Source organism: Thalassophryne amazonica, chromosome 23 (assembly GCF_902500255.1).
Source record: "Thalassophryne amazonica chromosome 23, fThaAma1.1, whole genome shotgun sequence".
In the NCBI taxonomy this organism is placed as follows: domain Eukaryota; kingdom Metazoa; phylum Chordata; class Actinopteri; order Batrachoidiformes; family Batrachoididae; genus Thalassophryne; species Thalassophryne amazonica.
In genome coordinates, this window is record NC_047125.1 from 32747279 (window position 1) to 32771787 (window position 24509).

Below are 24509 nucleotides of genomic sequence, written 5' to 3' on the forward strand. Positions count from 1 at the left end.
TGGCAGCAGGTCCAGAAACTACGCTCGCTGTTTTGATGCAGAGCGCTCCAACAGCCTGCAAGAATAGAACCGTTCTCTTCTTCTTTCCTGTCTTCAATCTTGTCCAATTCGTATGATGTTAAATCTTTATGTCGTTGCTTTTGCTGTTCTTCTCGTTTGCTCTCCTCTTCCCATTCCTCAAACATTTTATTTTGGCCAAAAATATTAAAATTCACTTGGAAATCCATGTTTTATCGCATTTCTGTTATTCACCTGTCAAAACAATTATTATAGATGTTTTAAGGCTGTAAAACCCCTCACTACACACTTTATACACTTTTCTCAATCAGGCATGAACATTTTCTCACTTTTCTCTCGTGTGTAAACACTCTCAAAGTTCAAAGTTCAGGCCTAAACATTTGTTTGAGAAATAAAAATAGAACGTTTTCCTATAAATAATTATGATGGCTTTTAGAATTAACAAATTTAATTTTAACGATCAATGAACGAGGTTGGACACATAAGAAATTATTAACAGTGACTGACCAGTATTTCACAGTTCCTCTGATCGCGCCTTTGTCCTGGCGCCGCTCCGCTGTCGTGTCTTTTTCCACTGAGTGACACCTCGGTGTCTTTTTCCGAGTGAAGAACACAGTGATGGGTAGTTATTGGTGCTCTTTTTTCTTCTGGGTGAGAAGATTCTTATAAACAGACACTCAGAACACAATGCGCGTACTCTGCCTTCGCGGTGCCGTGACCGGCCTGCTTGATGAGGACGCAGAACACAATGCGGTGTAAAAAAAAAAGAAAAAAAAAAAGCATGCAAAATTGGACTAAAAAAAATCTGCGAAACTTCGAGGCCGCGACAGGTGAACCGCGTTATAGCATATATATATATATATATATATATATATATTTATAGCTGGTACAATTTTTATTGTTTAAATTATGTATTTATTGTGGTTGTTGTAAGATGATAATAAAATAGTAAAGTTTGATTTATTTTTACTCCATAGTTCCCTCTTTTTCATTTTCTTTTTGAATTTATTTTTATTTTCAGGCTCCCACCCAGTGGCGAAGTATCTCGGTGCTCTTGATAACCGCTACAGTTTGTCTTTCCTGGACAGCTTGTGGAGGGACGTGTTCAGCCGCTCTGAGCCCCCTCAGACGGGTAAACGCTCACCATATGCTCTGATTGGACCACTGGCTCGTATTTGCAAAGTCCAGGAGTAAAAAAAAAATGTTTCTGCCATCTCCAGATCAGTTGGACGTCGCGAGTCGAATCGCCCAGTACATCAGCGGGGCAACTGTGACGCACCAGCTGCCCATCGCTGAGGCCATGCTCACCTGCAAACACAGGATGTGAGTGCACAGAGACACGAGCCGGACCGTCTGTCAGCATCGACCCGGAGACTCAAAGTTGCACAGATTTTAACTTTCTCAATTTAAAATAAAACTCTCTTAAATAGTTTGTCTTTCTTTCCTCCCAGGCGAGATGAAGACTCGTACCAGAAGTTTATTCCGTTTATTGGGGTAAGACCTTCATCTACAGCGCAGTAAAGTCTAAATAAGCTGTAGTGAGTGTGACGTGATGTAAAAGCGTTTTGTGATGTTGCAGGTTGTGAAGGTCGGACTGATCGAGTCCGGTCCGTCTCCAGCAGGTGAGTTTTTACAAAATGGGTAGAATGCTGAAAATATTTCACAGCATGAGTGCAAATTTGACTTAGTTTGGTTTATGTTTGTCAAGGAGATACGGAAGAGGGTGTGGCTGTGAGTTTGGCCGTCCCCTCCACGTCGCCCCCCTCCCATGGTTCTCCCACAGGGATCAAAGAATCAGCAACGCCCCCTTCCTCCCCGTCTATGGGCAGCGTCCTGACTGTACAAGGGTAAGACTGATGTGTATTTTATTTTGTGATGCTTATCGTACGTGAGACATCATCTCGTCATGGCTGAGTCTGTTCTGTCTCTACAATGGTTAGACAGTGTGTCCCTTCTGGATCTCTGTCCAAATCCAGTCTCTTAAGCACCTCTCACACCTGACTGAGCTTTGCATAATTATGCACCGTCACAGACCGAGCAACATCTTGGTGCAAATCAGCTGATTTTGTAAGTCGACCCAAGCAGGCACACCAGTCAGCCAAAGTTGGACAGAGGTGGTTTTTGTTTTTTTGTTTTTTGTAGGAGAAGGAAAATGCATCTGAAGTGGTTGTGAGCAGCGGTGGAACTTCAGATCAAAAGTCACTAACGTAACAGCACACCCAAAATCTGATCTGAGCGTTCAGACCAAAATATATTTGCAAAAATGTGATTTCAGTTGCATTTCAAACCACCACGAATGAGGCTTGAAACTGATTTGGGGATGTGATTTTTGAATGTTGGGATCAGATTCAAATCAGATTGCACATGATTCTGTTTTTTTATTGACCTACGTTTAAGAGAGCTGATTCCTGTCTGCAGGAGTCCAAGTATGTCTCACGGCGTGGACGCAATCGGCCTGCAGGTCGACTACTGGCTGGCCTCGCTGGTTGAGAAACGTCGGGAGGGCGAGCGTCGTGATACGGGCTGCAAGAACACACTGAAGAGCGCCTTCCGCTCGCTGCAGGTCAGCAGGCTACCAGGAGGGGGCAGCAGCGATCCACAGGTTCAGGGCAACACCATGGCCATGACGGTGGTCACGAAGGAAAAGAACAAGAAAGGTGAGAGGATGAAAGGGAATATTTAAGAGAGTAAATCCAGACTGAGTAATGTGATGATCATATAACTACAACTTCAATATCTTCTTCTTTCGGCTACTCCAATTAGGGGGGCGCCACAGCAGATCATCAGTTTCCCTTTCACCCTGTCCTCAGCATCTTCCTCTCTTGCCAACCACCTGCGTGTCCTCCCTCAGCTCCTCTTTGTCCTGCCCTTTCTCTTCCTGCCTGGTGGCTCCATCCTCAGCATCCTTCTCCCTATATACCCTCCATTCTCTCCTCTGCACATGTCCAAACCATCTCAATCTCATCTCTCTGACTTTGTCTCCAAAATGTCCTACCAGTGCTGTCCGTCCTGTAACTCCTGCACTGTTTAAAAAAAAAAAAAAAAACACAACTCTGCTGTGTTTTTCATGTAACACCAGTGTCACAGTTTCCACTTGATCGCAACTCCATCTGATGGTCACCATGTATTCGTATTTCAAGTTTGTTGTGACTGAGGCGGTCTCACAGACTGGGGGGGTGGGGTCTAATATTTCCTATAATGCTGTGGCTCATTCTATCCAGTCCCCACAATCTTCCTGGGAAAGAAGCCAAAAGAGAAGGATGTGGACTCCAAGAGCCAGGTCATTGAAGGGATCAGCCGGCTCATCTGCTCGGCCAAGCAGCAGCAGACCATCCTCAAAGGTACCGCAACCGGGATCACACTGGAAAACGTTTGTGATGGTGCTAGTAGCATGGGGGATGGAGTGGGGACGGTGCTGTAGGCTTTGGGATTCACTACCTTGATTGGCTTTGTTTCCTTCCTCAACGGGTTTTGCACTTCCTAAGTTCTCCGTTGTGTTTCCCTCCAGTGTCCATAGATGGCGTTGAGTGGACTGACGTCAAATTCTTCCAGCTGGCTGCTCAGTGGCCCACTCACGTTAAATACCTACCTGTTGGACTTTTTGGCTACAGCAAGCCTCCCTTGTAGGGTCGGTCACCCTTTTATCCGCTTGTCCTGCCTGAACCGGCCTGATCCTGTCACATCTTCTGATGTGGTCTGACATCCTCCACAGAGCGGCGAGAAAACACCCATCAAGCGGGTTATTTTGTTTTATTCTTGTCTTATTTTGTCTCCGAGGGCCGGAGGATGGTGCCGGGATACGACGGTGTTAGTAGTCACTTTAACGACCTTTTCAGTGTGTGTGTGTGTGTGTGTGTGTGTGTGTGTGTGTGTGTGTGTGTGTGTGTGTGTGTGTGTGTGTGTGTGTGTGTGTGTGTGTGTGTGTGTGTGGTTTTTACGGGAGGCTTACAGCACAAGTGTATCTGCTGACTGCCGTGTAGGTTTCTCTGTGTAATACAATAGCATGCAGAAACTCACCGATTTCACACCCTAACATCTGACCCTCAACATTTGATTCCTGACTTTGGAAGGCCACATGATCCAACTTCACCACCTGGTCCATATGTGAATGTGTGAAGTAACAGACGCACCACTCGTGCCACGAACATTAGCTCAGAGTAACACGCCATGTGATCTGGCATCAGTGTTTGCATGAAAGCAAAGAAAAATGCCACCGCTTTCAAATCACGGTTCAATAAGAGGCTGTCATGTCGTGAAATGTTTCTCTACGTGTTTTAGATACATCAAAAGCGTAGATCAGTCCCTGTCCTTGACAACAAATATGTCGACCGTTTAACTGTTTTTTGGGTATTTTCTTTTTCCAAAATAAGTCACTTGGATGTTGAATGCCCATTTCTTAAATATAAAAGAAAATCTATGTTAAATATTTAATGAGGAAATACTTTATATTCGTGATCCAGTTTGAAATCTATTGATGTTTTTGTGAGTGTATGATGTACAGCTTATATATGTGGTTTTGTGAAAAAAAAAAAAAAAACTTGAGGGCAGGAGCTCATCTGAAGCTTTCATTGTCTTTTTTGCTATGCACTAATAAATAATTGTGCATCATCGGCATATGTGCAGAGCACAGCCGGTTAAAAACTGTGTTGTCAGCAGATGCAACTGGATATGCAACGGTCGTCATACCTAACCTAATGATGACGGTTCAAACCGATATTTAAACAGCCCACAACTCCACCGTGTCTACACTGAAGCAGCCGGTGTTAAGCAGCCAGAATTAAGCACAAGCAGTTTTGCCAGCCGTTCGCCTGTTTGTCGCTGGCAGCTTTCTCTGGAAAATAGCAGCAGACCCTCATCAGAATTCTTTGAGTTCTGCCATTTTTCTTCAGTCCACATACAACATTTCTTTCAAGAAATCAGATATATGGATAAAGTTTAATTTTTTGCTCAGGTCTGTTTCACACTTTATTGCTGATGTCGTGAGGTGATTTGTGTGTTGAGTAACCAGTAAAAAATATATGTACATGGTTAACTAAATGTAATGTGGTCAAACTTTAAAAAAAGTAAATATGTAGGAGACACAGTTTCGATATCACCAGTAACTACCAGAAGAGGGCTGTGAACCCTGCAGTGACTGTCTCATTGTGTACGTGGTAGCTCTGCACAAGGTGGCGTAATAAATCCATGCACGTTCAGTCGGGTGCAAAAATATAAAACATTGGCGGAGTTGATTTTACTCGTCATCAACAGAATGGTGGAGTCAAAAGCAAGTAATGCTTGTAAGGTTAATCAGTCCTAAGTAAACTTTTTAACGATTTCCTGAAATCCAGAACCCATAAAGATAATCAAATGTTGGATTCTTCCCCAGTTATCAGCTCTTTTTGTGTTCTTTCATTAGCTACATTCCTACAAAATTCTTCCCATGGAGTTGTGTTTAACACCATATTATTTGGGTTTTGGATCAAACCGCTTTTGAAAAAACAGAAAAGAATTTCATCTTGAGTGAGGGTTTTTTTTTTTTTTTTTTTCTTCAGAAATGTGATATCTCTCTCATGGACCTCATTTACTGCGTACTCTCTCTTACAGACCTCATTTACTTGTCACCTTGCTTGACCTTCTCCCTTTGCTTTCTTTCACTCTCACAGCTAAATTCATACAAAATCATTTCTGTGGGGTTGTGTGGAGGCATAACCACGTTATTTTAGTTTTAGAATGTAACCGCTGTTAAACAACCAAAAAATTAGTTTGTTTCTCTGATGTAGTAAAAAAAAAAAAAAAAAATTCTGCATAAACACTGTTCCTAACCAACCATCAGTGTAGCATCCACTAACAATCCAGCAGGTAGCAGGCATGGATATGGAATATTACATAAGCAAAACATTTTTTTTAATCCTGGTCCATCATCCATCCATCATTTATGCCCACTTACTCCAGTTAAGGGTCACAGAGGTCTGGTCCATCAAAGTTCACTAAATTGAAATGGGTTTGTCTGAATTATGTGCCATTAATATTTGGAGAATTACAAGAAGATAGCATTTTTTTTAATATTTTGTTTTAAAATTTTCAATTATGCATGAACAATACAGCTTACTGCGACTAAAACAGTAAAATATACATTTGGGAAAAAAACAAGGTGAAAGAACTGTAAAAATTAAATATGTAAATAACTTAAGAACAAAAAAAGCAAACAGGATAACTCAACCATTGTGTCTTAATGTTAGTTAATTTATAATAAAACCTGTTCAAGGTTTTTTGTTTGAGTTACTGTGTGAACAAACTGGAGGAGTTGGACCCACTGCTCATTTTACAGGGAACAGCCTCAGGTTTTTCCATAGATTAGCATAAAAAAAAAAATGAAGTGCTGTAAGTGTTCTTCAAGCTCATTCATTCTTTGCTTTAAACTCCAATATGCTGTGATGGAGAGCGTCAGTGGCCAAATATTTTTGAGTCTGACTGTTTTAAACGTGACTTTCACCTGTGATTCGCTCACACGCCTTGTGTCTCCTACATGGTACCACTTCCCGTCTCCGTGAAGTATTAGTCTTTTTTTTCTTTATAGTGTTAATGCCAAGAGATATTTTATTTTTTTACAAAGTGTTGTTAGTTTTTCTTTCTTTGAAAGTAGATCCGTTGTGTGTGAGTGTGACGTCATAAATGCATTTTTTTTTCATTTGGCAGCGTCTGTTACGTGAGGTTTTGAAGTGTTGATTTGCTGTGAACTCCAAAAAAAAAAAAAAAAAAAAAATTCCAAATGTTAGAAATAATCTAATTGTTTTTGGTGTGGTGTTTCACGTCATCAATGAATTCATCTTCTGAGGAGGTTAAAAAAAACCCAGCATGTTCGTGTAAATTGATGAAATGTTGTACGTCCCACACTGTTGATAATTAATATATTAACTGGTTCCATTGACTTCAATTCTGAGTCATAATCAGATCATTTAAATCCTTTATCAAAGAAATAAGCATTTTTTTTTTATCCTTTCCAGCTTTTTAGATGTGAGAATTTGCTCCTTTTGTATTTTGAGACAAACTTGTTTTGAATTGTGCACCAATGAGTGTGGTTTAAAGGGGTCACGTTGTGAAGGTGTGGGGGTTTTCCTTTTTTTTTTGTCTTTTTTTTTTTTGTCTTTTTCTAAACTTTGAAAGACTGTTTTTCTGTGAAGCATCTCTAAAGCCTCACGTCTGTCTGTGTGCATGAAAACACTGCTGTTATAAGATAAATTTTACCTTCTTTTTCCTCGTCTTTCACGCAATTATTTTTTGTTCGGATAAATCATTCATGTGATCTGCCACTAGGCGGCAGCACTGGCCTACGTCATTGATTTTGAGCCGACAAATTCCATGTTTCTGTCTGTATTTGTGAGGACAGACGTACTCACTCATTTGTATTAAATGACCTCTTTAAACGTTTTAAAACACATTTTAACCTCTTTGAAAGCAGCACACAAGTGGTAAAATTAAAGTGACTGTCTTTGGAATAATATTAAGATTATCTGGTAGAAACTGTTCTGAATCCCACATAATTTTTTTCGTTTCTTTTTCTTCCCAAATGGATTCATATTTCTTGAATAACTGAACTGCTGGTAGAACGCATTTTACAGTCGAAGTCTCTTGAATATGTGAGAACAGGATAAGTTTTATTACAAAATGTTTTTGAAAATTCAATTTTTCCTTAAAGTCATACTAATACCAGTAGTTGTATAAAGGGTTAGATGTGCCACTGTTGGAATGTAATCAATTACAGATCAGAAATAAGCTGCTAAAACACAGTAACACAAATGTGATCGGCACATATCTTTAGTTGATCTCACTTGTTTTGAAACATTGCCCCAGACTTTGGAAAAACTTATACCCTGTAAAATGTAGAGTGTGATGAGACCTATAAAAGAATCCATCCCTTCCAGTTTATTATAACTCAGTGCTCTCATTTTGTAAATCTGCATGTTTAAAAAGGGATATAATGATGATAAACTGATTAAAGCTTGGTGATGAATTTTAATGTAACTGAGAATTAGAAAACAAGCTAATTTGTACTGCTTCAATAATATGCCTGTCTGCCATCTGCTGGGCATATAGGGAATAGTCATCGCATGCATGATGGAAATTAGGAGCAGGTGTGGTTGAAGTTAAGTTTGAAATTGGCCTGTATTTAATTTCCAAGGCCTAGTTCTGGTGCCTAACAGGGATCACTGCTGCTTAGTGTAGTAGAGTTGTGAATGGCTACCACTGCAAAGCTATTGCCTGTTTGCTTTTTGTTGAGTTTTTAAGAATTCAGGGAAGGTTGTGTTGGCCTTGGATTAGAAACCACTGAGATGTATCTGGACAGTAGCCTTGTTGACCACCAGACATTTCCAGAGTACATATTTCTGCTTTAGCTACATTCATATAAAATCCTGTCAAACAAAGTAACAGTTTATTTCTCTCATTTAAGACAGTTTCATATGGAAACACACTGACAACCACACCTGCTCCTAATCCATCATCAGTTTAGTATTCACTAAACATCCAGCTGGCAGCAGGTGTTTCTACAGGATGTTATGACATACTGGTTGATACAGTGGATCAAAATTCATCAACTTTTAATCACTTTGTCCTTGTATGCTTTTATAATTTGGTACGTTTTCTTTGTTCTGCACACGATGCAAATGTGAAATACTCCGGAATTGGATATGGACCATATCTGAATTTTGTGGCTCTGTGAGGTTTCCAGAAGTGTGTAAAGCTGTGGCCTGGAAATGGATGTACTGCTCAAATTTTGGAATACTCTATGAATGTCAGACCATAGATGAAATAATTTGCAAGGTTGCTAGGCGATGCATATCGCTTTAGTGCATTATTCCGATTTTGGAAGCATGCAGCACTATTCCAAAAATGGTTAGTTTCAGGAGTGCAAAATGTTCCAAGTTTGTCTAAATTTGCATCCTTACTCTCTGCATTTTACAGGGTACATGTCGAGGCTTTGGAAAAGCCTGTTTTATGTGGAACAAATTCCTGCTCCTTCAGTTTTGAATCTACTCTTAGAATTCATCTTTACGGTTCAAAATCCTCTGAGTTCAAAATGGTTTTGGTGGTGCACAGTTAAAATTTTCCAGAACTCTCTGATTCACTTGATTGATATGAATCCTCCTGGCAGAGGTCAAAGTCAGCAGACATTTGGGCTCACGGACACTTGTTTCAAAGCAGTCATTTCAAACTTTTTCACCGTGTTGCGTTCGTGTTTTGTCACCTGGTTGTTCTGCGTGTGCGTCTAGTTCTACCTCTGTGTTTGTGTGGCTCTCTCATTAACTAGTCGTGATTAAACAACAGGATCCATTTGGCCGAACAATAATCCTGGTTGACCAGCAGTTTGTGCAGCACACGTGATGAGTTCAGGTTTCCACAAGCTGAGCTTCTGAAACGCTCTCGTCCCTCGCTGCTTGGAATTTTGCCGTGTCTTCTGAGTTTGTGGATGTGTGGGGGGATATTTTGCATGTCAATGTTACTTCAGCTTTTTTGCCTTTGCCTATAAAAATAAACTATACTGCTTGTAAATATCAGACAGTACTTGTTATATTGTGTTCTAGTTGTTTTTTTCTTTATTTAACATGTTTTGTAGTTTTTTTTCATGGTTATGTTTGAGTTAAACATGTGGGATGGAAAGTGTTCATTGTTACATTTTTTTTTTAAATAAAATTATTCCAGATTTTTAGATGTGTGTCTTTACTTGGAATACAAAATGTCTGTGGTTTGGTCTTGTTTTATTTATTTTTTTTTTTTTCTGAATAACATTAAAGAAATGGTGAACAAAAATGGCATGAGCTGAGCCACCTATAATTTGTCTTGTTGGCCCCATATGCAGTTAGGTTCATGGTTGTTATGGTATTGCTGACCAACAGTAGCTGTGCATTTTTTTAAAAACACAGATAAAGGCATCTTCAGTGTGGTGTGCCTCAAGGCCCCCTTCTCGGTCCCATCCTGTTTTCTGTGAACATGCTGCCTGTTTTGTCAAAAAAAAAAAAAAAAAAAAAAAAATTTCTTGTCTTGAAGTTGATTTCAAACTTATTTCCAAATTACTACATAATTTCAACTTGATTTCAAATTTTCCCCAACTTATGACCAAATATGGATGGCCTTTGTTGGCCTGGGTACTAATAATAATATTTACTATAACCGCATACATGGTTGGATGTGGGAATAAGACAAAGTTTTGGCCCAAACCTGGTGGACTTTCAGCCAAAGAATTGATATTGACAAAAACTGGTTAAAAGTGAAGTTCACATGTAAAGGTCAAACAACTCTATGCCGATCTATACGCAATATTTAAAAATTTTGTTGACTCAAAAAAAAAAAAATGTACAGCTTTATTGAAGTACACGGAGGCGTCCACAGAGCCTCCAGTCCAGTTGGTGGCGGTAGTGCATCAACGTAAAATCAAACCTGCCCTTGTGGGTGCGCGTGCGCAGTTGAGCTGAGGGATTTGGCTGAAACAGCGGCTCCCAGCTGTCGTCTCTCAAACGTCTTACAAAAACAATATCATTATTATCATCATCACGGCGGAGAAAACGGAGTTTTGGTGGGCGTCGATAACTTGATATGTTGGACACATTCTGGAAGTGCTTCTGCTGAAACAGGGTAAGTTGATGGCTAGCAGCAGCTAGCGGCTCCTCTTAGCTAAATGATGCTCAGCTGTGACCGTTAATCTTATTAAGGTAAAGTCTGTGACTTTAGTTTGCCTCCCGACTGACACATTTACCCGTTAAATCCCCGCGTTTTCTGAAGGGACAAGATAAAATGTAAGTCACGTAGTTTAGAAAATAACAGGAACTTTTCCTTAAAAACCTGAAGCCCCCCCCCCCCCCCCCCCATGCCAACTAAAACATTAACGTGTAAACACATTATTAAATACATACTCGCTTAAATATTGTTGTAACGGTGTATATACTGTAATACTTAAATTTATTAGAATGTAAAAATATTTGAAATAGAAATTGTTTCCATTGTCAAAAAGGCACCTTTATAATGTCGACAGTTTGTTTTGGTTGTTTTTCTTCATAAAGCCAAATAAGAGCTTTTACATGGTGGTGGCCAAGTGGTTAATGCGCTTGGTTTCAGTGCAGAAGGTTCCGGGTTCAAATCCCACCCCTGCCACATTTCCCCATGTAATGTGGCGTTGCGTCAGGAAGGGCATCCGGCGTAAAACCTGTGCCAATTCAACATGCAGATCCACCTTGGATTTGCTGTGGCGACCCCAAGTGCAAACAAGGGAGCAGCCGAAGGGACTTACTTTTACATGTGAGATTTCAGGGAAAAAAAAAATGTGTTACCAGTACATTATAACACTAACACTTTTACCAATGGCAACGTGGTAATAAAATGAAATAATAAAAAACAAACAAACTGATAAATACAACCTGCTAATAAATGCAGACCACTACACAGTTGCATGACTGAATCTCTGAATCTGAAAAATCTGAAATAACTTTTTAAGTTCTGTAAAACAAACCTGTGTTTAGAGGCAAAATCTAGTTGCACAGTTTTACTTTATTGTATTTATGTATTGAATATTAAATATTTAACAGATTTGTAGGAATTTTAAAAGTTTTGGATAGTATCATAGATAGGGTTTGGAAAGTGAGGTTAAAATGGCACCCCCCTGTGGCTAATTGTAGTACATGCCCTTAAGCTTTTTTGCCATGTGTCAGATATATATGAAGCTTCCCACAACAATTTCGGGTCTCTCTGTGGCATTTAATTATGAAATTCATAATTTGATGGTGGCTTTGTGGTTGGCACTGTTGCCTTACAGCAATAAGGTCTGCTGTAGTTTGCTTGTTCTCCCTGTGTTCACTTGGGTTTCCTCCAGGTGCTCCGGTTCCCTCCAGGTGCCAAAGACATACAGGTTTGGTGGATTAGAGACTTATTGGCTGTAGGTGTGAATGAGTTTGTCTGTCTATATGTGGCCTCCTGTCCAGGATGAACCCCGCCTATTGACCTATGACTACTGGGATTGGCTCCAGCCCCTGTGACCACTTAATATTTGTAAGACTATACAAAATGATTATTCATGATACACATTCCTGAGCCAATCAGCAGGCGGCGGCACATCACCTGATGGCTTTTCTTGTGGTTTTGAGTTGTTGCATTCACAACCTGGCTGAGATGGAGGAATCCACTCACTCACCTGTGTTGTTTCTGTACACTGATGAACTGATGAACCATTTCTGGATGAGTGAAACGTCTTCAAAGAACTAAAAAGGTCCAGTTGACCTGATGACCTGCACTGTTACAGCTCAGGAAGAAAATGATCTGTGGTACTATTTTCAGAATGTTTTTCAATGGGAATGATTTATATATATATGTATGTATATATATATGTATGTATATATGTATGTATGTATATATATATATATGTATATATATATATATATGTGTGTGTGTGTGTGTGTGTGTACACGAGGTCTATTAGATAAGAAACCGACACTTTTATTTATTTTTTTTAACTATATGGATTTGAATGACGTGCGATTACACCAATCATGCTTGAACCCTCGTGCTCATGCGTGAGTTTTTTCACGTCATTTCCCTGTGGGCAGGCCTTGAGTAAGATGTGGTCCCGCCCTCTCGGCTGAATTCCTTTGTTTCACACACTGCTCAAGACGGCGCGCGTTGCTTTATCAAAAAAAATTTTGGGACCTGTGAGGAATATCCGAGTGGACACTATTCAAGAAATTCAGCTGGTTTTCGGTGAAAAGTTTTAACGGCTGATGAGAGATTATGGGGTGTTTCTGTTGGTGTAAGGACTTCCCACGGAGCGGGACGTCGTGCAACGCTTCCAGGTGCCGTCGTCGGCCTGTTTCGACCTGAAAACATCCTAATTTAAGGCTTAATTCACCCAGGACGTCGTGAGAGAACAGAGAAGATTCAGAAGAGGCCGGCATGAGGACTTTATGCGGACATTCCACTGTTTAAGGACATTTTTTAATGAAAGACGTGCTCGCAAAACCACTCGGCGAATCTGTGTGCGCCGCGACAGGAAAAACACCTCCGTGTTGAAAACCATTTGTAAAATTCAGGTGGCTTTTGATGGCTTTCAACAAGTGAGTAACTGAGAAATTGTTTAACAGCTTGGGCATGTTCCAACTTGCCCGTTAAGGTTTCCAACGGAGGTGTTTTTCCTGTCGCGACCCCCCCGCGATCGGGTCCGGCCCGACATGCGACTCTGCCCGCACGTTCTTTCATTACAAAATGTCCATTAACAATGGAATGTCCGAATAAATTCCTCATGCCGACTTCTTATGAAAGTTCTCTGTTCTCTGACAACTTACTGGGTCAACAGAGCCTGAAATGTGGAAGTTTTCAACTTGAAAGGTGAGACGCTGCCACCTCAAAGCGCAGATCGCCGTCAGGCGCCGTGGGCCGTCCTTAAAGCGACACTACCAGACCAAAATCTCTCATCAGCCGTTAAAATTTTTACCAAAAACCAGCTGAATTTATCGAATGGTGTCCACTCAGTTGTGCCTTACAGTTTTGAAAAAATTTTGATCAAACAAAGCAGCAGTCTGAGCCATTCCTAAACAATGAAAAAACGACAAGAGGGTGGGCCACTCCTCACTCAAAGACTGCCCACAGGTGAATGACGTAACCGATAGGCGTGAAAAAACTCTCGCATGCCCACGAGGGTTCAAGCATGTCTGATGTAAACACACGTGATTCAAAAAAATAATGTCGGATACTTTTCTAATAGACCTTATGTGTGTGTGTGTGTGTGTGTATATATATATATATATATATATATATATATATATATATATATATATATATATATATATATATATATATATATATATATATATATATATATATATAGGGGAGGTGATAGTTTAGTGGTTAAGGCACTGGGCTTGAGACCAGAACATCAGTTCAAATCCCAGCCTGACTGGAAAATCACTAAGGGCCCTTGGGCAAGGTCTTTCATCCCCTTTTGCTCGCGGTGTGTAGTGAGTACCTTGTATGGCAGCAGCCTGACATTGTGGTGAATGTGAGGGATTATTTGTAAAGCGCTTTGAGCGTCTTCAGATGGAAAAGCGCTATACAAATGCAGTCCATTTACCATTTATATGTGTCCTATCTATCTGTGGTTCAATAAATAATTTATTATAAAAGAATAAGTAATGTTAAATCTGTCCAAAATAGCTTGTCTGTCATGCATTTATTTCGTTGTTTTTGCTTTTTTACTATCACTGGTGCAACGACTGTTTTTGCTTTTTTTGTGCCCGAGTGGAAAAAGTGTATTTTCTCGTTCCATCCCCTCGCTGAACAGTTTCGATCTAAACCGGGCTTTTATTTTGAAAGGGGGGAGAGCTGAAGCGGCTGCTTCGTGTTGTTTTGTTCGACTTGACGCTGCTGTGTCCGGAGCATCAAAACGTTTTGTCCGTGCGACTGAACGCGTCGCCTTCGATGAAGGTAAAGAGGGGGGGAATGCACGATTCGTTTTTGTATTAACGTAAAGATTTCGCCTATCGTTAAATTAGGACGTATGATGTAATATTTTTTTTAAGCACCGCGTCGATATTTTAAGCTTAGCGTTCTGATCGTGTCACCTGCTGTCGACCTTGTTGTTGTCTGAGGAAACATCACTTCTGTGTAATTTTATGTCCCGTCTTATATTCATGTGAAAAACGTCCATCAGTCTGTATTGTCAGCTGTTTGACTCTTAAATCTGTGATGTGGGGCCTGCTCTCTTTAGGAACACCAACCTGTCAAATCAACACATTTCACATCATTAGAAAATATGTCACTGCAGTTTTAGACAATATGTCGAATGCATGTCGTGGTTGATCGACGCCCTGCTGTCACCGTCACTGATCTGGAGCCAAACCCTCCCTCCCGGCTACAGGCCTCGCCTGGCCACCGAGATAAATTATGGGATTTCTTTCTGACCTCTAATGCTCCCATTGTTATTTTGATTTGTTGGTGACGTCATGAATTGTTGGTGCTCCACAGCTTTGCTGCTCTGTCTGGACACGGTGCACTTAAAGAGAAGTGAGTGTTGGTGCAATGCAGGGAAGGGATGATGGGAGGGGGAGCAAGCAGGAGAGGACAGGTGCCTCCATCGGAGCCGGAAAATGGACAAAAGTCTCCACGCTGCTCACGGCTTCAGTTACACTGTAGTGAACACGGAATCAAGAGGGACACGTATGATATCTGTGTCATGGTGGGAGGGGCGGACGTCACACGCAGTTCCTGAAACTAGAAACCCCTTTTTCTTTTTCCATCCCACGGGGGCTAAAAGCTTTCCAACAGGTTCAGTGGAAATCCGACTGTTTGTCTGTAATTCATTTGGAAATCTAATAGTACAGTTTTTTTGTGCAGACTGTATCACAGTTTAGAACTCGCATAATTAGTCAATCACTGGATTGAATGAAAAATACTCTTATTTTGAATTTGTGCATTCTCTCCATCACTCTCTTGTGTCTTTGTGTGTTTTCTGTCAGTGTGTGTAAATCTGGGCAATGTCTACCATGGTCTATCCACATGAAGAAGCCCTGGACCGACTGAGCCAGGATGAGATTGTCCTCAACACCAAGGCTGTCATGCAGGGCCTGGAGACGCTCCGCGGCGAGCACGCCCAGCTGCTCAACTCCCTGCTGGACTGCAGCCAGCTGCCCGTGGCCCAGGAGAAGTCCGGCCTGCTCCGTAAGAGTCTGGATGCCATCGAGCTCGGCCTGGGGGAGGCTCAGGTGAGAGTGGTCCTCATTTCTTTTAGCATCTCTCCTGTGCTGAATAGATTTTTAACAGTAGTTGTTGCGCTTTCCTTCTTCTTCAGGTGATTATCGCCCTGTCGAGCCACCTGAGCGCCGTGGAGTCTGAGAAGCAGAAGCTGCGTGCACAGGTGCGCCGCCTCTGTCAGGAGAACCAGTGGCTGCGGGATGAGCTGGCAGGAACCCAGCACAAGCTGCAGCGCAGCGAGCAGAACGTCGCCCAGCTGGAGGAGGAGAAGAAGCACCTGGAGTTCATGAACCAGATCAAGAAGTTTGATGATGACGTCTCCCTGTCAGAGGAGAAGAACCAAAGCTCCGGCGGGAGTGGTGGAAGCGGCGAGGCGTCAAAAGACAGTTTGGATGACTTGTTCCCCAACGATGATGACCAGGGACCAGGTACGACCATGAACAATGACTGTGGCTGAAAGCAGACTGGTTTAAAGGGGTCGTAGGGTCCAACTTCTCAGCCTGGAAAACAGATATCACATTCCCAAAATACAAATAACAACATGGACACTGAGATGATGCTTCCCACAAACATTTTCCACATCATTACAAAAGTATATTGATCAGGAGCTGTTTCAGGCCACACCCACTCTCTGGGGGAGGAGGACCAGGAGCATCGGACAGAGCACCAGTCTGCCCTCTGATGGTTAAAAGTTTGAATCTTTCTGTCACACGTCACATCTGCCAACAAAGATGTGACATGCACAGTTTGTATAAGATGTTGAAGTTAATGTGAGTGTACTTCATTCTCTTTCAAGTATTTTAAGGCTCAAAATGCAGTATTTCCTATAAAAATGTGGGGAGTAGTACGTAGACATTTTGGCAAAATATGAGCACATCTGAGGCACAGAACTCGTCTGTGGTTGTCTGCAGAAGTGCAACACGAGTTCGACTTAAACCAAACTGACGAGCGCCATGAAGCAGCAGAGCCAATCCAGTTTTTCTACTTTGCATGTGGCGTGTGAACGTACATTTGCTCAGACCTCAAAATAATCATGTTTTTAAATACTGAGCTGCTCAGACACCTGAACCTTAAGAATCATTTAAAATCCGAGACAAAAGGTGGAGACTCAGTTTTGAACTCTGTCATGCAGCGAGCACAACCACAGGAGTTTGTTTTTCTTCATAAGAAGCACAAAGTTTTATTTTGTGGGAACTTTAGATGCTTCAGCTAATGGATTTTTCTGCATTTACTGTACTTTTTATTGCATTTAAAAGTAAATTATGATGGAGTTCAAGTATGGTAGATTTTTCTTTACATGTTGAAAAATGACAAATTGGCAAATTTTACACAACTCTGTAAAACTTTAATATTTAAGTACATTTGTCTCGCATGTATAAAATATTAAGAAAAAAAATCAAGCAAAAATAAGAATTGTCCTATTTTCATATCAAGTAATCAAAATTTTGAACATTTTTTTTTCTGATTGACATCAAGACCCTGTGGGATGGTTGTCTTGTATTGTTTTTGCATTTTATATGATCTGTATAAATGGATCCTCCAAAACAAAACAGAATTTAAATACGTTTCATATAGTTTAAATATTTGTCAAATTTAACAACGGACATTCAAAGACTATTTAGCACTGCAAATTAAAGCATGTTGGCAAAAACTATATAATTAATCGAGTCTCTGGTTATAATTCAATTTAGCAGAAATTAAACTTTTCCAAAGAAAATTTTTTTAAATTTCTGCTCAAGAACGTCACATTTAAGGGATAAATGAAATTATTCTTTATATTAAACACCTCAGGCATTCTTCATTGATGTGTATCAGAGGAACGTTTCAAAACCTGTGGTCCTCTGTGTCCTCACAGCCCAGCCCAGTGGTGAGGTGGCAGCCCAGCAGGGAGGCTATGAGATCCCAGCCCGTCTCCGGACGCTGCACAATCTGGTGATCCAGTACGCCTCCCAGGGAAGGTACGAGGTGGCCGTGCCACTGTGCAAACAAGCTCTGGAGGATCTGGAGAAGACGTCTGGTCATGACCACCCTGATGTAGCTACCATGCTCAACATCCTGGCCTTGGTGTACAGGTGCAGAGTGGAAAGCACACGTTTTACTCCGGGCAAGTTGTGTGTATCGTGTCAGTATTTCCTACACGTGTGTGTTGTCTTGTGTTAATATTCAGAGACCAGAACAAGTACAAGGAGGCAGCCCACCTGCTGAATGACGCTCTGGCCATCAGAGAGAAAACGCTGGGAAAAGACCACCCAGCAGTGGCCGCAACCCTCAACAACCTGGCTGTGCTGTACGGCAAGAGGGGCAAGTACAAGGAGGCCGAGCCCCTCTGCAAGAGGGCGCTAGAGATCAGAGAGAAGGTATGCACACAGAATGCTAGCAGGGGGTTTTGTTTTTCTCTTGGGGTGTACAGGTAATCTGTGGTTTGTTTCCAGGTTTTGGGAAAGTTCCACCCAGATGTGGCCAAGCAGCTGAACAACTTGGCCCTACTGTGTCAGAACCAGGGCAAATACGACGAGGTGGAGTACTACTACAGACGAGCTCTGGAGATCTACGAATCCAAACTGGGGGCAGACGACCCCAACGTGGCCAAGACCAAAAACAACCTGGTGGGACCTTTGAGTGATCTGTCAGAAACCTTCATAGTCTTTCTGGATGGCTGTAAATTCAGTTTGAGTTGGTATAAAGAGCCGTTTTACCGGCTGTTTGTTTTGTTTTGTTTGCCTCTCTTCAGGCCACGTGCTACCTGAAGCAGGGGAAGTTCAAAGATGCCGAGGCTCTGTACAAAGAGATCCTGACCAGGGCGCACGAGAAGGAGTTTGGATCTGTCAACAGTAAGTAACAGCAGTCAATCACCATCTACAGAACCTTCTTACATCTGGAGTACCTGGTCCACATCACGGGCAAAACAGGAGAAAACAAACAAAATTAGTTCATGCAATTCTCGCTGAAATGTTGGTGAAATGTAACCTTTACAGAGGTTTTAAGTTTTGGCATCATTGGGGTTCTAGCTCGGGCCATTTTAGTGCCGGGTAAATTATGTGATCGTGGCTCATAGCTTAGGGTGTTATACCACTAAAACATTCTTGGCAAGCCTTATTTTAACTAATTTTGGGTGGTTTTAGACACATTGAACTCAATAATAATAAAAAATATTATATTTATGTTGTAATATTTGTAAGATCAAAGTTCTTTTTTGCAACATCTAGCCCCACCGTGGCTATAAACCTGGATATCATGCCTCAGTCCGTAAAGCTTTTTTCTTAGCTCTGCCCCTTGTGAAGCTACAATTTCTGCATCCTGAAGGATCTTCCTGCAGGTTTTATGTTGCGTTTGTGTGATCAGATTAAAAACAAGCATCTGACCCAACAAAATAATTCATCTTTAATACTGCAGACAGCACACTGTTTTCGGTTTCACATTTCATTGCTGCACCCCTACAAAATAGTAATGACAGATATTAGACACTGAGATGAAAGAAGTGGATTCCTTCTTTTTTTGGGGGGGGGGGGGGTGTCGGTCCCTCATTTGTTGGAATCCAGCTGCATCTTCATAGTTAGTTGTTATTTCAAAACCTTGCTAATGCAGCTTCTTCCCACATCTTGCAGATGACAACAAACCGATCTGGATGCACGCGGAGGAGCGTGAGGAGAGCAAGGTCAGTGATTTTAACATGACCTTTAGTGTTGCAAAGATGGATTCACTTTCTAAATAAGTCTGATGAAGCAGCAGACTCCACGGAAGACACTGAGACATTAATTGTTTTTTTTTTTAATAGCTTCATTTTCCTTTCCTGTCTCTGTCCTCTCATCTTCTCTCAGGACAAACGCAAGGATTCGGTTCCATATGTGGAATATGGAAGCTGGTATAAAGCCTGTAAGGTGGACAGGTGAGTCAAACACAGATTTTAGTGAAATTGTGTCAAGCAGAGTTCAGGCTTTTTCTCCTGCTTCCTGTTCATGAAATATTCCTCAGCCATCCCTTACCAAAAAGTAGTACATGCAAGTATGTTTCAAGTATACTTCCAGTTTACTTTTTATATACTTATCAGTACTGTTTTTTGATATTACGATTTCATAATGTTAAAAGGTTAAATTTTAACATTATGAAATTGTTAAAAGGTTAGCTTTTAACATTGTGATCATGAGCAGATCACCCAGCCACTAGAGGGCACTGGTGTTCTGATGTCAGACTCTCACAGAAAATCAGCTTTAAAGGACATTTCGCACAATCATAACAATTAAGATTTAGGCTGTTAGTGACCATCCCATGAGCCGCTGGGATCACTTTGTGCACTTCTGTAACCAGTTTCAAAGTATACACAACAAACGGAGACTCCCGAAAACAAAGTACTCGTGTGTCCGACAGCGGTGACGTGACTATTAGAAGCATCCCAATGCGCGCTTGATTGGAATATAGCTGCTAACGTGAAGAACTGAGGCACAGATTAATTCCAAAGTCATGTTCATATGATTCGTTTTTAAGTGAAAACTGTTCATTTTGATGCAGTCACGGTAAAAGCAGCAGCCGTGAGAAGATTTAGTGCACCTGCGACAATGAGCCATAAATGCAGCCTGTTAAAATCAAAACAAAACACTTATAAGTGTGTATTTAACTGTGATATATATATATATATATTAAACCAGCATCCTGTGACACAACCAGAGCATCACCACACTTCAGGTTCCAAAAGCCGACAGACTGAAAAAGTTAAGAGTTTCGGGGTGAAGTGTGTCGTCTCCTCTCTAAATCTGAGCCATCACTTTCAAATAAAAGCTCTGAAGCTTCGTCATCGGACATAACCGCGTTAGTTTTGCTTTGTCAGCCATCGGGATGTTTCTGTTTTCCTAATGCCGCGTTCACACCGGTTGCGACGCGAGAGACAGCAGCGACAGGTTGCCATGTAATCCCTATGGAACGACGCATTTTGGCGCCAAGTCACGCAGTGCGATGCGATGGACACGAATGAAGCGATTTTGAGCGATTGGCGCGTTTGTGGCGCGATATTGTGTCACGTCGCGTTGCCCTCCTCCCCAAGTTGAAAAATCTGAACTTTTTCATCTTGTCGGGCCGCGATGACCAATCAGGGACTGAATATGTAGTGACGTGGAGATGTCTGGAGTTTGACTGAAGATGTGAACATGTCCTGTCTCTGGTAGCAGCCTGTGAGCAGGACTTATGTCTCTTTTGTCCTTTATTTCACAATTATGACAGAGTTTTTGGAGCGAACAGCAGCAGGGAGCGGAGTTTCTTTCTTTTTTCTTTTTTTTTTTTACGTGCGTGCACGAGCGAATCATCTGTGAAGATTATTTTATTTATTAACTACACAGTTGTATAATAAAACAAATGGTGACTGGTTTCTAAACACAATTATGACAGTTTTTTGGGGAAGAGCGAGGAGCAGCCCCACAGCAAGCAGCAGTTTCTTTTTTTTTTCTTTTTTTTTTATTGTTTACATGTGCATGCGTGAACAGGACAGGAGGTCCTAAACGGGGTCCCGCAGAGGCGGAAGGACCGCTGAAAGCGGGCGTCATCCAGACGCAGCTCCTGCAGCAAATAATGATACTCCCTGAATTGGGAACGTCTCATGACGTTTGTCAGCTTTCCACAACAACTCGCTCCGTGTGATCAAGGTCCGTCATGTTAACTTGACTGACAACCAGAGCCGGCGAGCGGAATGGAAGCTCCTCCACTGGGAGGAGCACTGGGGCAAATTTTCACAGCAGTAGAGCGACACACCGGCGATGGGGGCGCGTCCGTCGCCACGCGACCCCCGCGAATTTGTGGCGTCTGATCGCGCCCTGTGTGAACGCAGCATAATATGTACGTCACACGCCGAGAAATACTGAAAATTGCTGAGTGAGATGTTTTCTGTAAATGCACCTGTTAACTTGCTCAAGAACAATAAAAACATCAGAGAGCACTCATGTGCGCGGAGAGACTTGTAGTCATGAGTACTTTGATGTTGTGTTGCTAACTGGGACGTTAAAAAACATGCGACCTGTCCTTTAAGTCTCGGAGTCTTGTCCTGCAGCCCCACGGTGAACACCACCCTTAAGAGTTTGGGAGCTTTGTACCGTCGCCAGGGCAAACTGGAAGCTGCAGAAACACTGGAAGAGTGCGCCTGCAAATCTCGCAAACAGGTACAAGACTGCTGTGTGAATTAGTGCTGTTAAATTAGTCTGGTGGAACAGACCTTCTGGTTTTATTAGTCCATAAACCACAACACACTGATAGAGGACTAAATCAGTGAGCTCATGTTTATACGCTGTGTTAAAAGAACAATATAAGCTACTTTTTTTCTTTTCTTTTTATTCGTACTTGCGCAAACATCTTGAATTCTGTCTTTCCCTGTCTCAGGGTATAGATGCTATTAACCAGAGTAAGGTGGTGGAGCTCCTGAAGGACGGGGGAACAGCAGGGAGTGACAGACGACACGGCAGGGAAGGCCCCAACGGACCGGGGGGTCATCGACGGGAAAATGATGGCAGTGACTCTGCTGAGTGGAACGGGGTCAGTTCATCTGTTTGATTGAGAAAATGTTTTTATTTGAAGAAAATTCCCATAAAAGCTGTCCTCCATTTCTTTTTTTCATCCATGTACTGACACACTGGTGCTTTTAGGACAACATAAACCTTTCTGACTGTTAGCATTTAAGACAGCCTTTTTAGGCTCACCATCATCTAACATACTCTGACTGTATTTCTTGGCTGCTTGAGAGTGTTTTGATGACTGATGCATTTATTACCGTAAGCTTAAACATTGCATCATAACTCCTCAGTTGCTGGTTAACCTACAAAACGTTTGAGGCACTCTCATTTCAGGACAGTCACTGTCTGTCTCCATCAGGCTACATTGTAAGCTTGCTAGAGGGATGAGTCACTTCAGTCCTGATATTTGGCACCACCTACTGTTGTGGATGTATATGACATCTAAAGGTCTAGACCCTAAATATGAAACTACCCCATTTTTTGTTCAGCTGTATTTCCAAGGAGGAACAAAAACACTCTCTGATATTCACACTGCCTGGGTTTAATGTTTGAGCTTTCCTCAGGACGGTAACGGCTCTCTGCGTCGCAGCGGCTCCTTCGGAAAGATTCGTGATGCCCTCAGGAGGAGCAGCGAGATGCTGGTGAAGAAGCTGCAAGGCAGCGGACCCCAAGAACCTCAAAACCCGGGGTGAGATGACACTGCAGGTGCCCTCACAAATAAAAATGCAAGTTGCACATCAGCTGACCATCAGATAAAAATTTTTTTGTCAGATTGAAGAGAGCGAGCTCCCTCAACTTCCTCAACAAGAGTTCTGAGGACAACGTGCAGGTACGACAGTTAAGTAAAGTACGAAAACAGTTTATTCAAGTTCTTGCTTTAGTCCAAGCATTAATTGTGTTGGTATGTTTCCTTGAAAAACAAACAACAAAAGTTTCTACTTTTAGTGAGTATTGCTAATATATATATATATATATATATATATTTTTTTTTTTTTTTCTTATTTTTTTAAGGATGCCAACTCTGGCCTGTCAGACTGCAGGGGACTCAGTGCCAGCAACGTGGACCTCTCAAGACGTAGCTCCCTGATTAGCTAGACAGATGAGAGGTGGGATTAAGTACAACGGGACAAGCGGCTCGTTTGCAGCGTCGGTGCAAATGAACGGTACAATCGAACGATCAAACACTTGAACCTGCAGCGGATTTTTGCCGCAGTAAACGACATCGCTGCTGCTTTGCTGTACAAATTACTGCAATCGATGAGGAAAATGATCTTTAGATACATACTTAGCGGCATGCTACTTCCTAGAAAGTGGAATGTCTGCATGCGACCAACCTGTAGTTATGGCTCATAGAAATATAAACAAAGCTTCATTTCCACGTTATCAGGAATCCATTTCTTCTTCTTCTTCCACAGACACTCCCGTATCAACTGAAATATTAACTTTGCACTCTATGGAGTATCATATGATGCTAATCACAAATCATGTGCATATCACGTGTAAAAATGATGACAACTATTTAGGTTTTAATAGTGAGAAAGCAGAAGAACAGTTGTTCAAAAAGAGAAATCCAAGCAATCATTTGGGAATGTAAAAGAAAAAACAGCACTCATCATTTCAACCTCACTCTGCCTTTTTTGGTTTGTGTTTTTGTGTATATAGCTTTAAATTATTAAAGATGTCATTCTTTGTATATAATGCACATTGACTGTTCATGTCTGTTTTTGTTCCTTTTCGTTTACACTACATTTGTTAAAGACGTCTAACGGCAGAAAAGCAATGTTTATCACAGGCGGCTCCAGCGTGGTGCCCCAAGGGCCTCACGATACTCCTGGAATTTGATTGGTAGCCTAAAAATAACTGTCAAAATATTGGCTTTTACCTCTCTGAGAGTCGGGTGTTTCAGCAGCAGGATTGTCTTGTTTTTAATGACAGAGGTCAAAATGATGTTGGAAAGTTTTAGTAGCACCAGCTAGTGGCAGTTTCTATATCAATCAAATCAGTTTTTTTCCTTTTTGTGGTTGGAGGTTTTGTTTTGAAATGTCAGTTTGCGGAGTGTTTTCAGGACACACTCATTTCTTACTCACGGTGTCACCGGCTAAGATGAAAATAATCAGTTACACTGCTGTATTTCTTATCACATGATGTGAGTCAAATCTTTTTTTTTTTTTTTTTCCCCACAAGCTATTTTCTTTCTTATAAAACTGACCTAAATGTTTTTTGTTTTTTTATGTTCTATATTGTCTTACATTTTTGGAAGTCACCTGTTTCTGTTCTTTTATCCAGATCCGCATT

General features: G+C 41.5%; 2 protein-coding genes across 7 annotated transcripts in view; both read left to right on the plus strand.

Moving 5' to 3' along the window:
* LOC117504525 (phosphofurin acidic cluster sorting protein 1-like) overlaps window positions 1–3844 on the plus strand; it is a 66080-nt gene extending 62236 nt beyond the window's left edge. For 2 of the 5 annotated variants that reach the window (XM_034163973.1, XM_034163972.1), the window contains exons 17-24: window positions 1040–1150; window positions 1239–1341; window positions 1470–1512; window positions 1598–1640; window positions 1727–1865; window positions 2437–2675; window positions 3240–3359; window positions 3527–3842. In XM_034163973.1, coding sequence (XP_034019864.1) covers window positions 1040–1150; window positions 1239–1341; window positions 1470–1512; window positions 1598–1640; window positions 1727–1865; window positions 2437–2675; window positions 3240–3359; window positions 3527–3645 — 917 coding nt within the window. In that variant the 3' untranslated portion in view covers window positions 3646–3842. Of the gene's footprint in view, window positions 1–1039; window positions 1151–1238; window positions 1342–1469; window positions 1513–1597; window positions 1641–1726; window positions 1866–2436; window positions 2676–3239; window positions 3360–3526 lie in introns of all 5 variants that reach the window. The other 3 variants (XM_034163976.1, XM_034163974.1, XM_034163975.1) reach the window with 3 other exon arrangements.
* Window positions 3845–14352: 10508 nt separating this feature from the next.
* Window positions 14353–23916, plus strand: klc2 (kinesin light chain 2). Of its 2 annotated transcripts, none has more exons than XM_034163995.1 (15): window positions 14353–14460; window positions 15492–15737; window positions 15824–16154; window positions 17582–17798; window positions 17894–18083; window positions 18159–18332; window positions 18458–18557; window positions 19332–19381; window positions 19545–19612; window positions 21758–21866; window positions 22084–22236; window positions 22778–22902; window positions 22986–23051; window positions 23226–23333; window positions 23369–23916. In XM_034163995.1, exons 2-14 carry the CDS (start codon window positions 15510–15512, stop codon window positions 23299–23301), a joined length of 1887 nt encoding a protein of 628 aa, XP_034019886.1. In that variant the 5' UTR covers window positions 14353–14460; window positions 15492–15509; the 3' UTR covers window positions 23302–23333; window positions 23369–23916. The 2 variants fall into 2 exon arrangements, with proteins under 2 accessions (XP_034019886.1, XP_034019885.1); XM_034163994.1 differs by having other exon boundaries at window positions 14354–14460; window positions 22986–23043.
* The last annotated feature ends 593 nt before the right edge of the window (window positions 23917–24509 follow it).

Bases quoted from the DNA above. Each gene is read 5' to 3' on its own strand.
- klc2 (XM_034163995.1), top strand. From the start codon at position 15,510: ATGTCTACCATGGTCTATCCACATGAAGAAGCCCTGGACCGACTGAGC. The intron at 15,738-15,823 runs GTGAGAGTGGTC...CTTCTTCTTCAG, and splicing joins TCGGCCTGGGGGAGGCTCAG to GTGATTATCGCCCTGTCGAG. The intron at 19,613-21,757 runs GTGAGTCAAACA...CTTGTCCTGCAG, and splicing joins AAAGCCTGTAAGGTGGACAG to CCCCACGGTGAACACCACCC.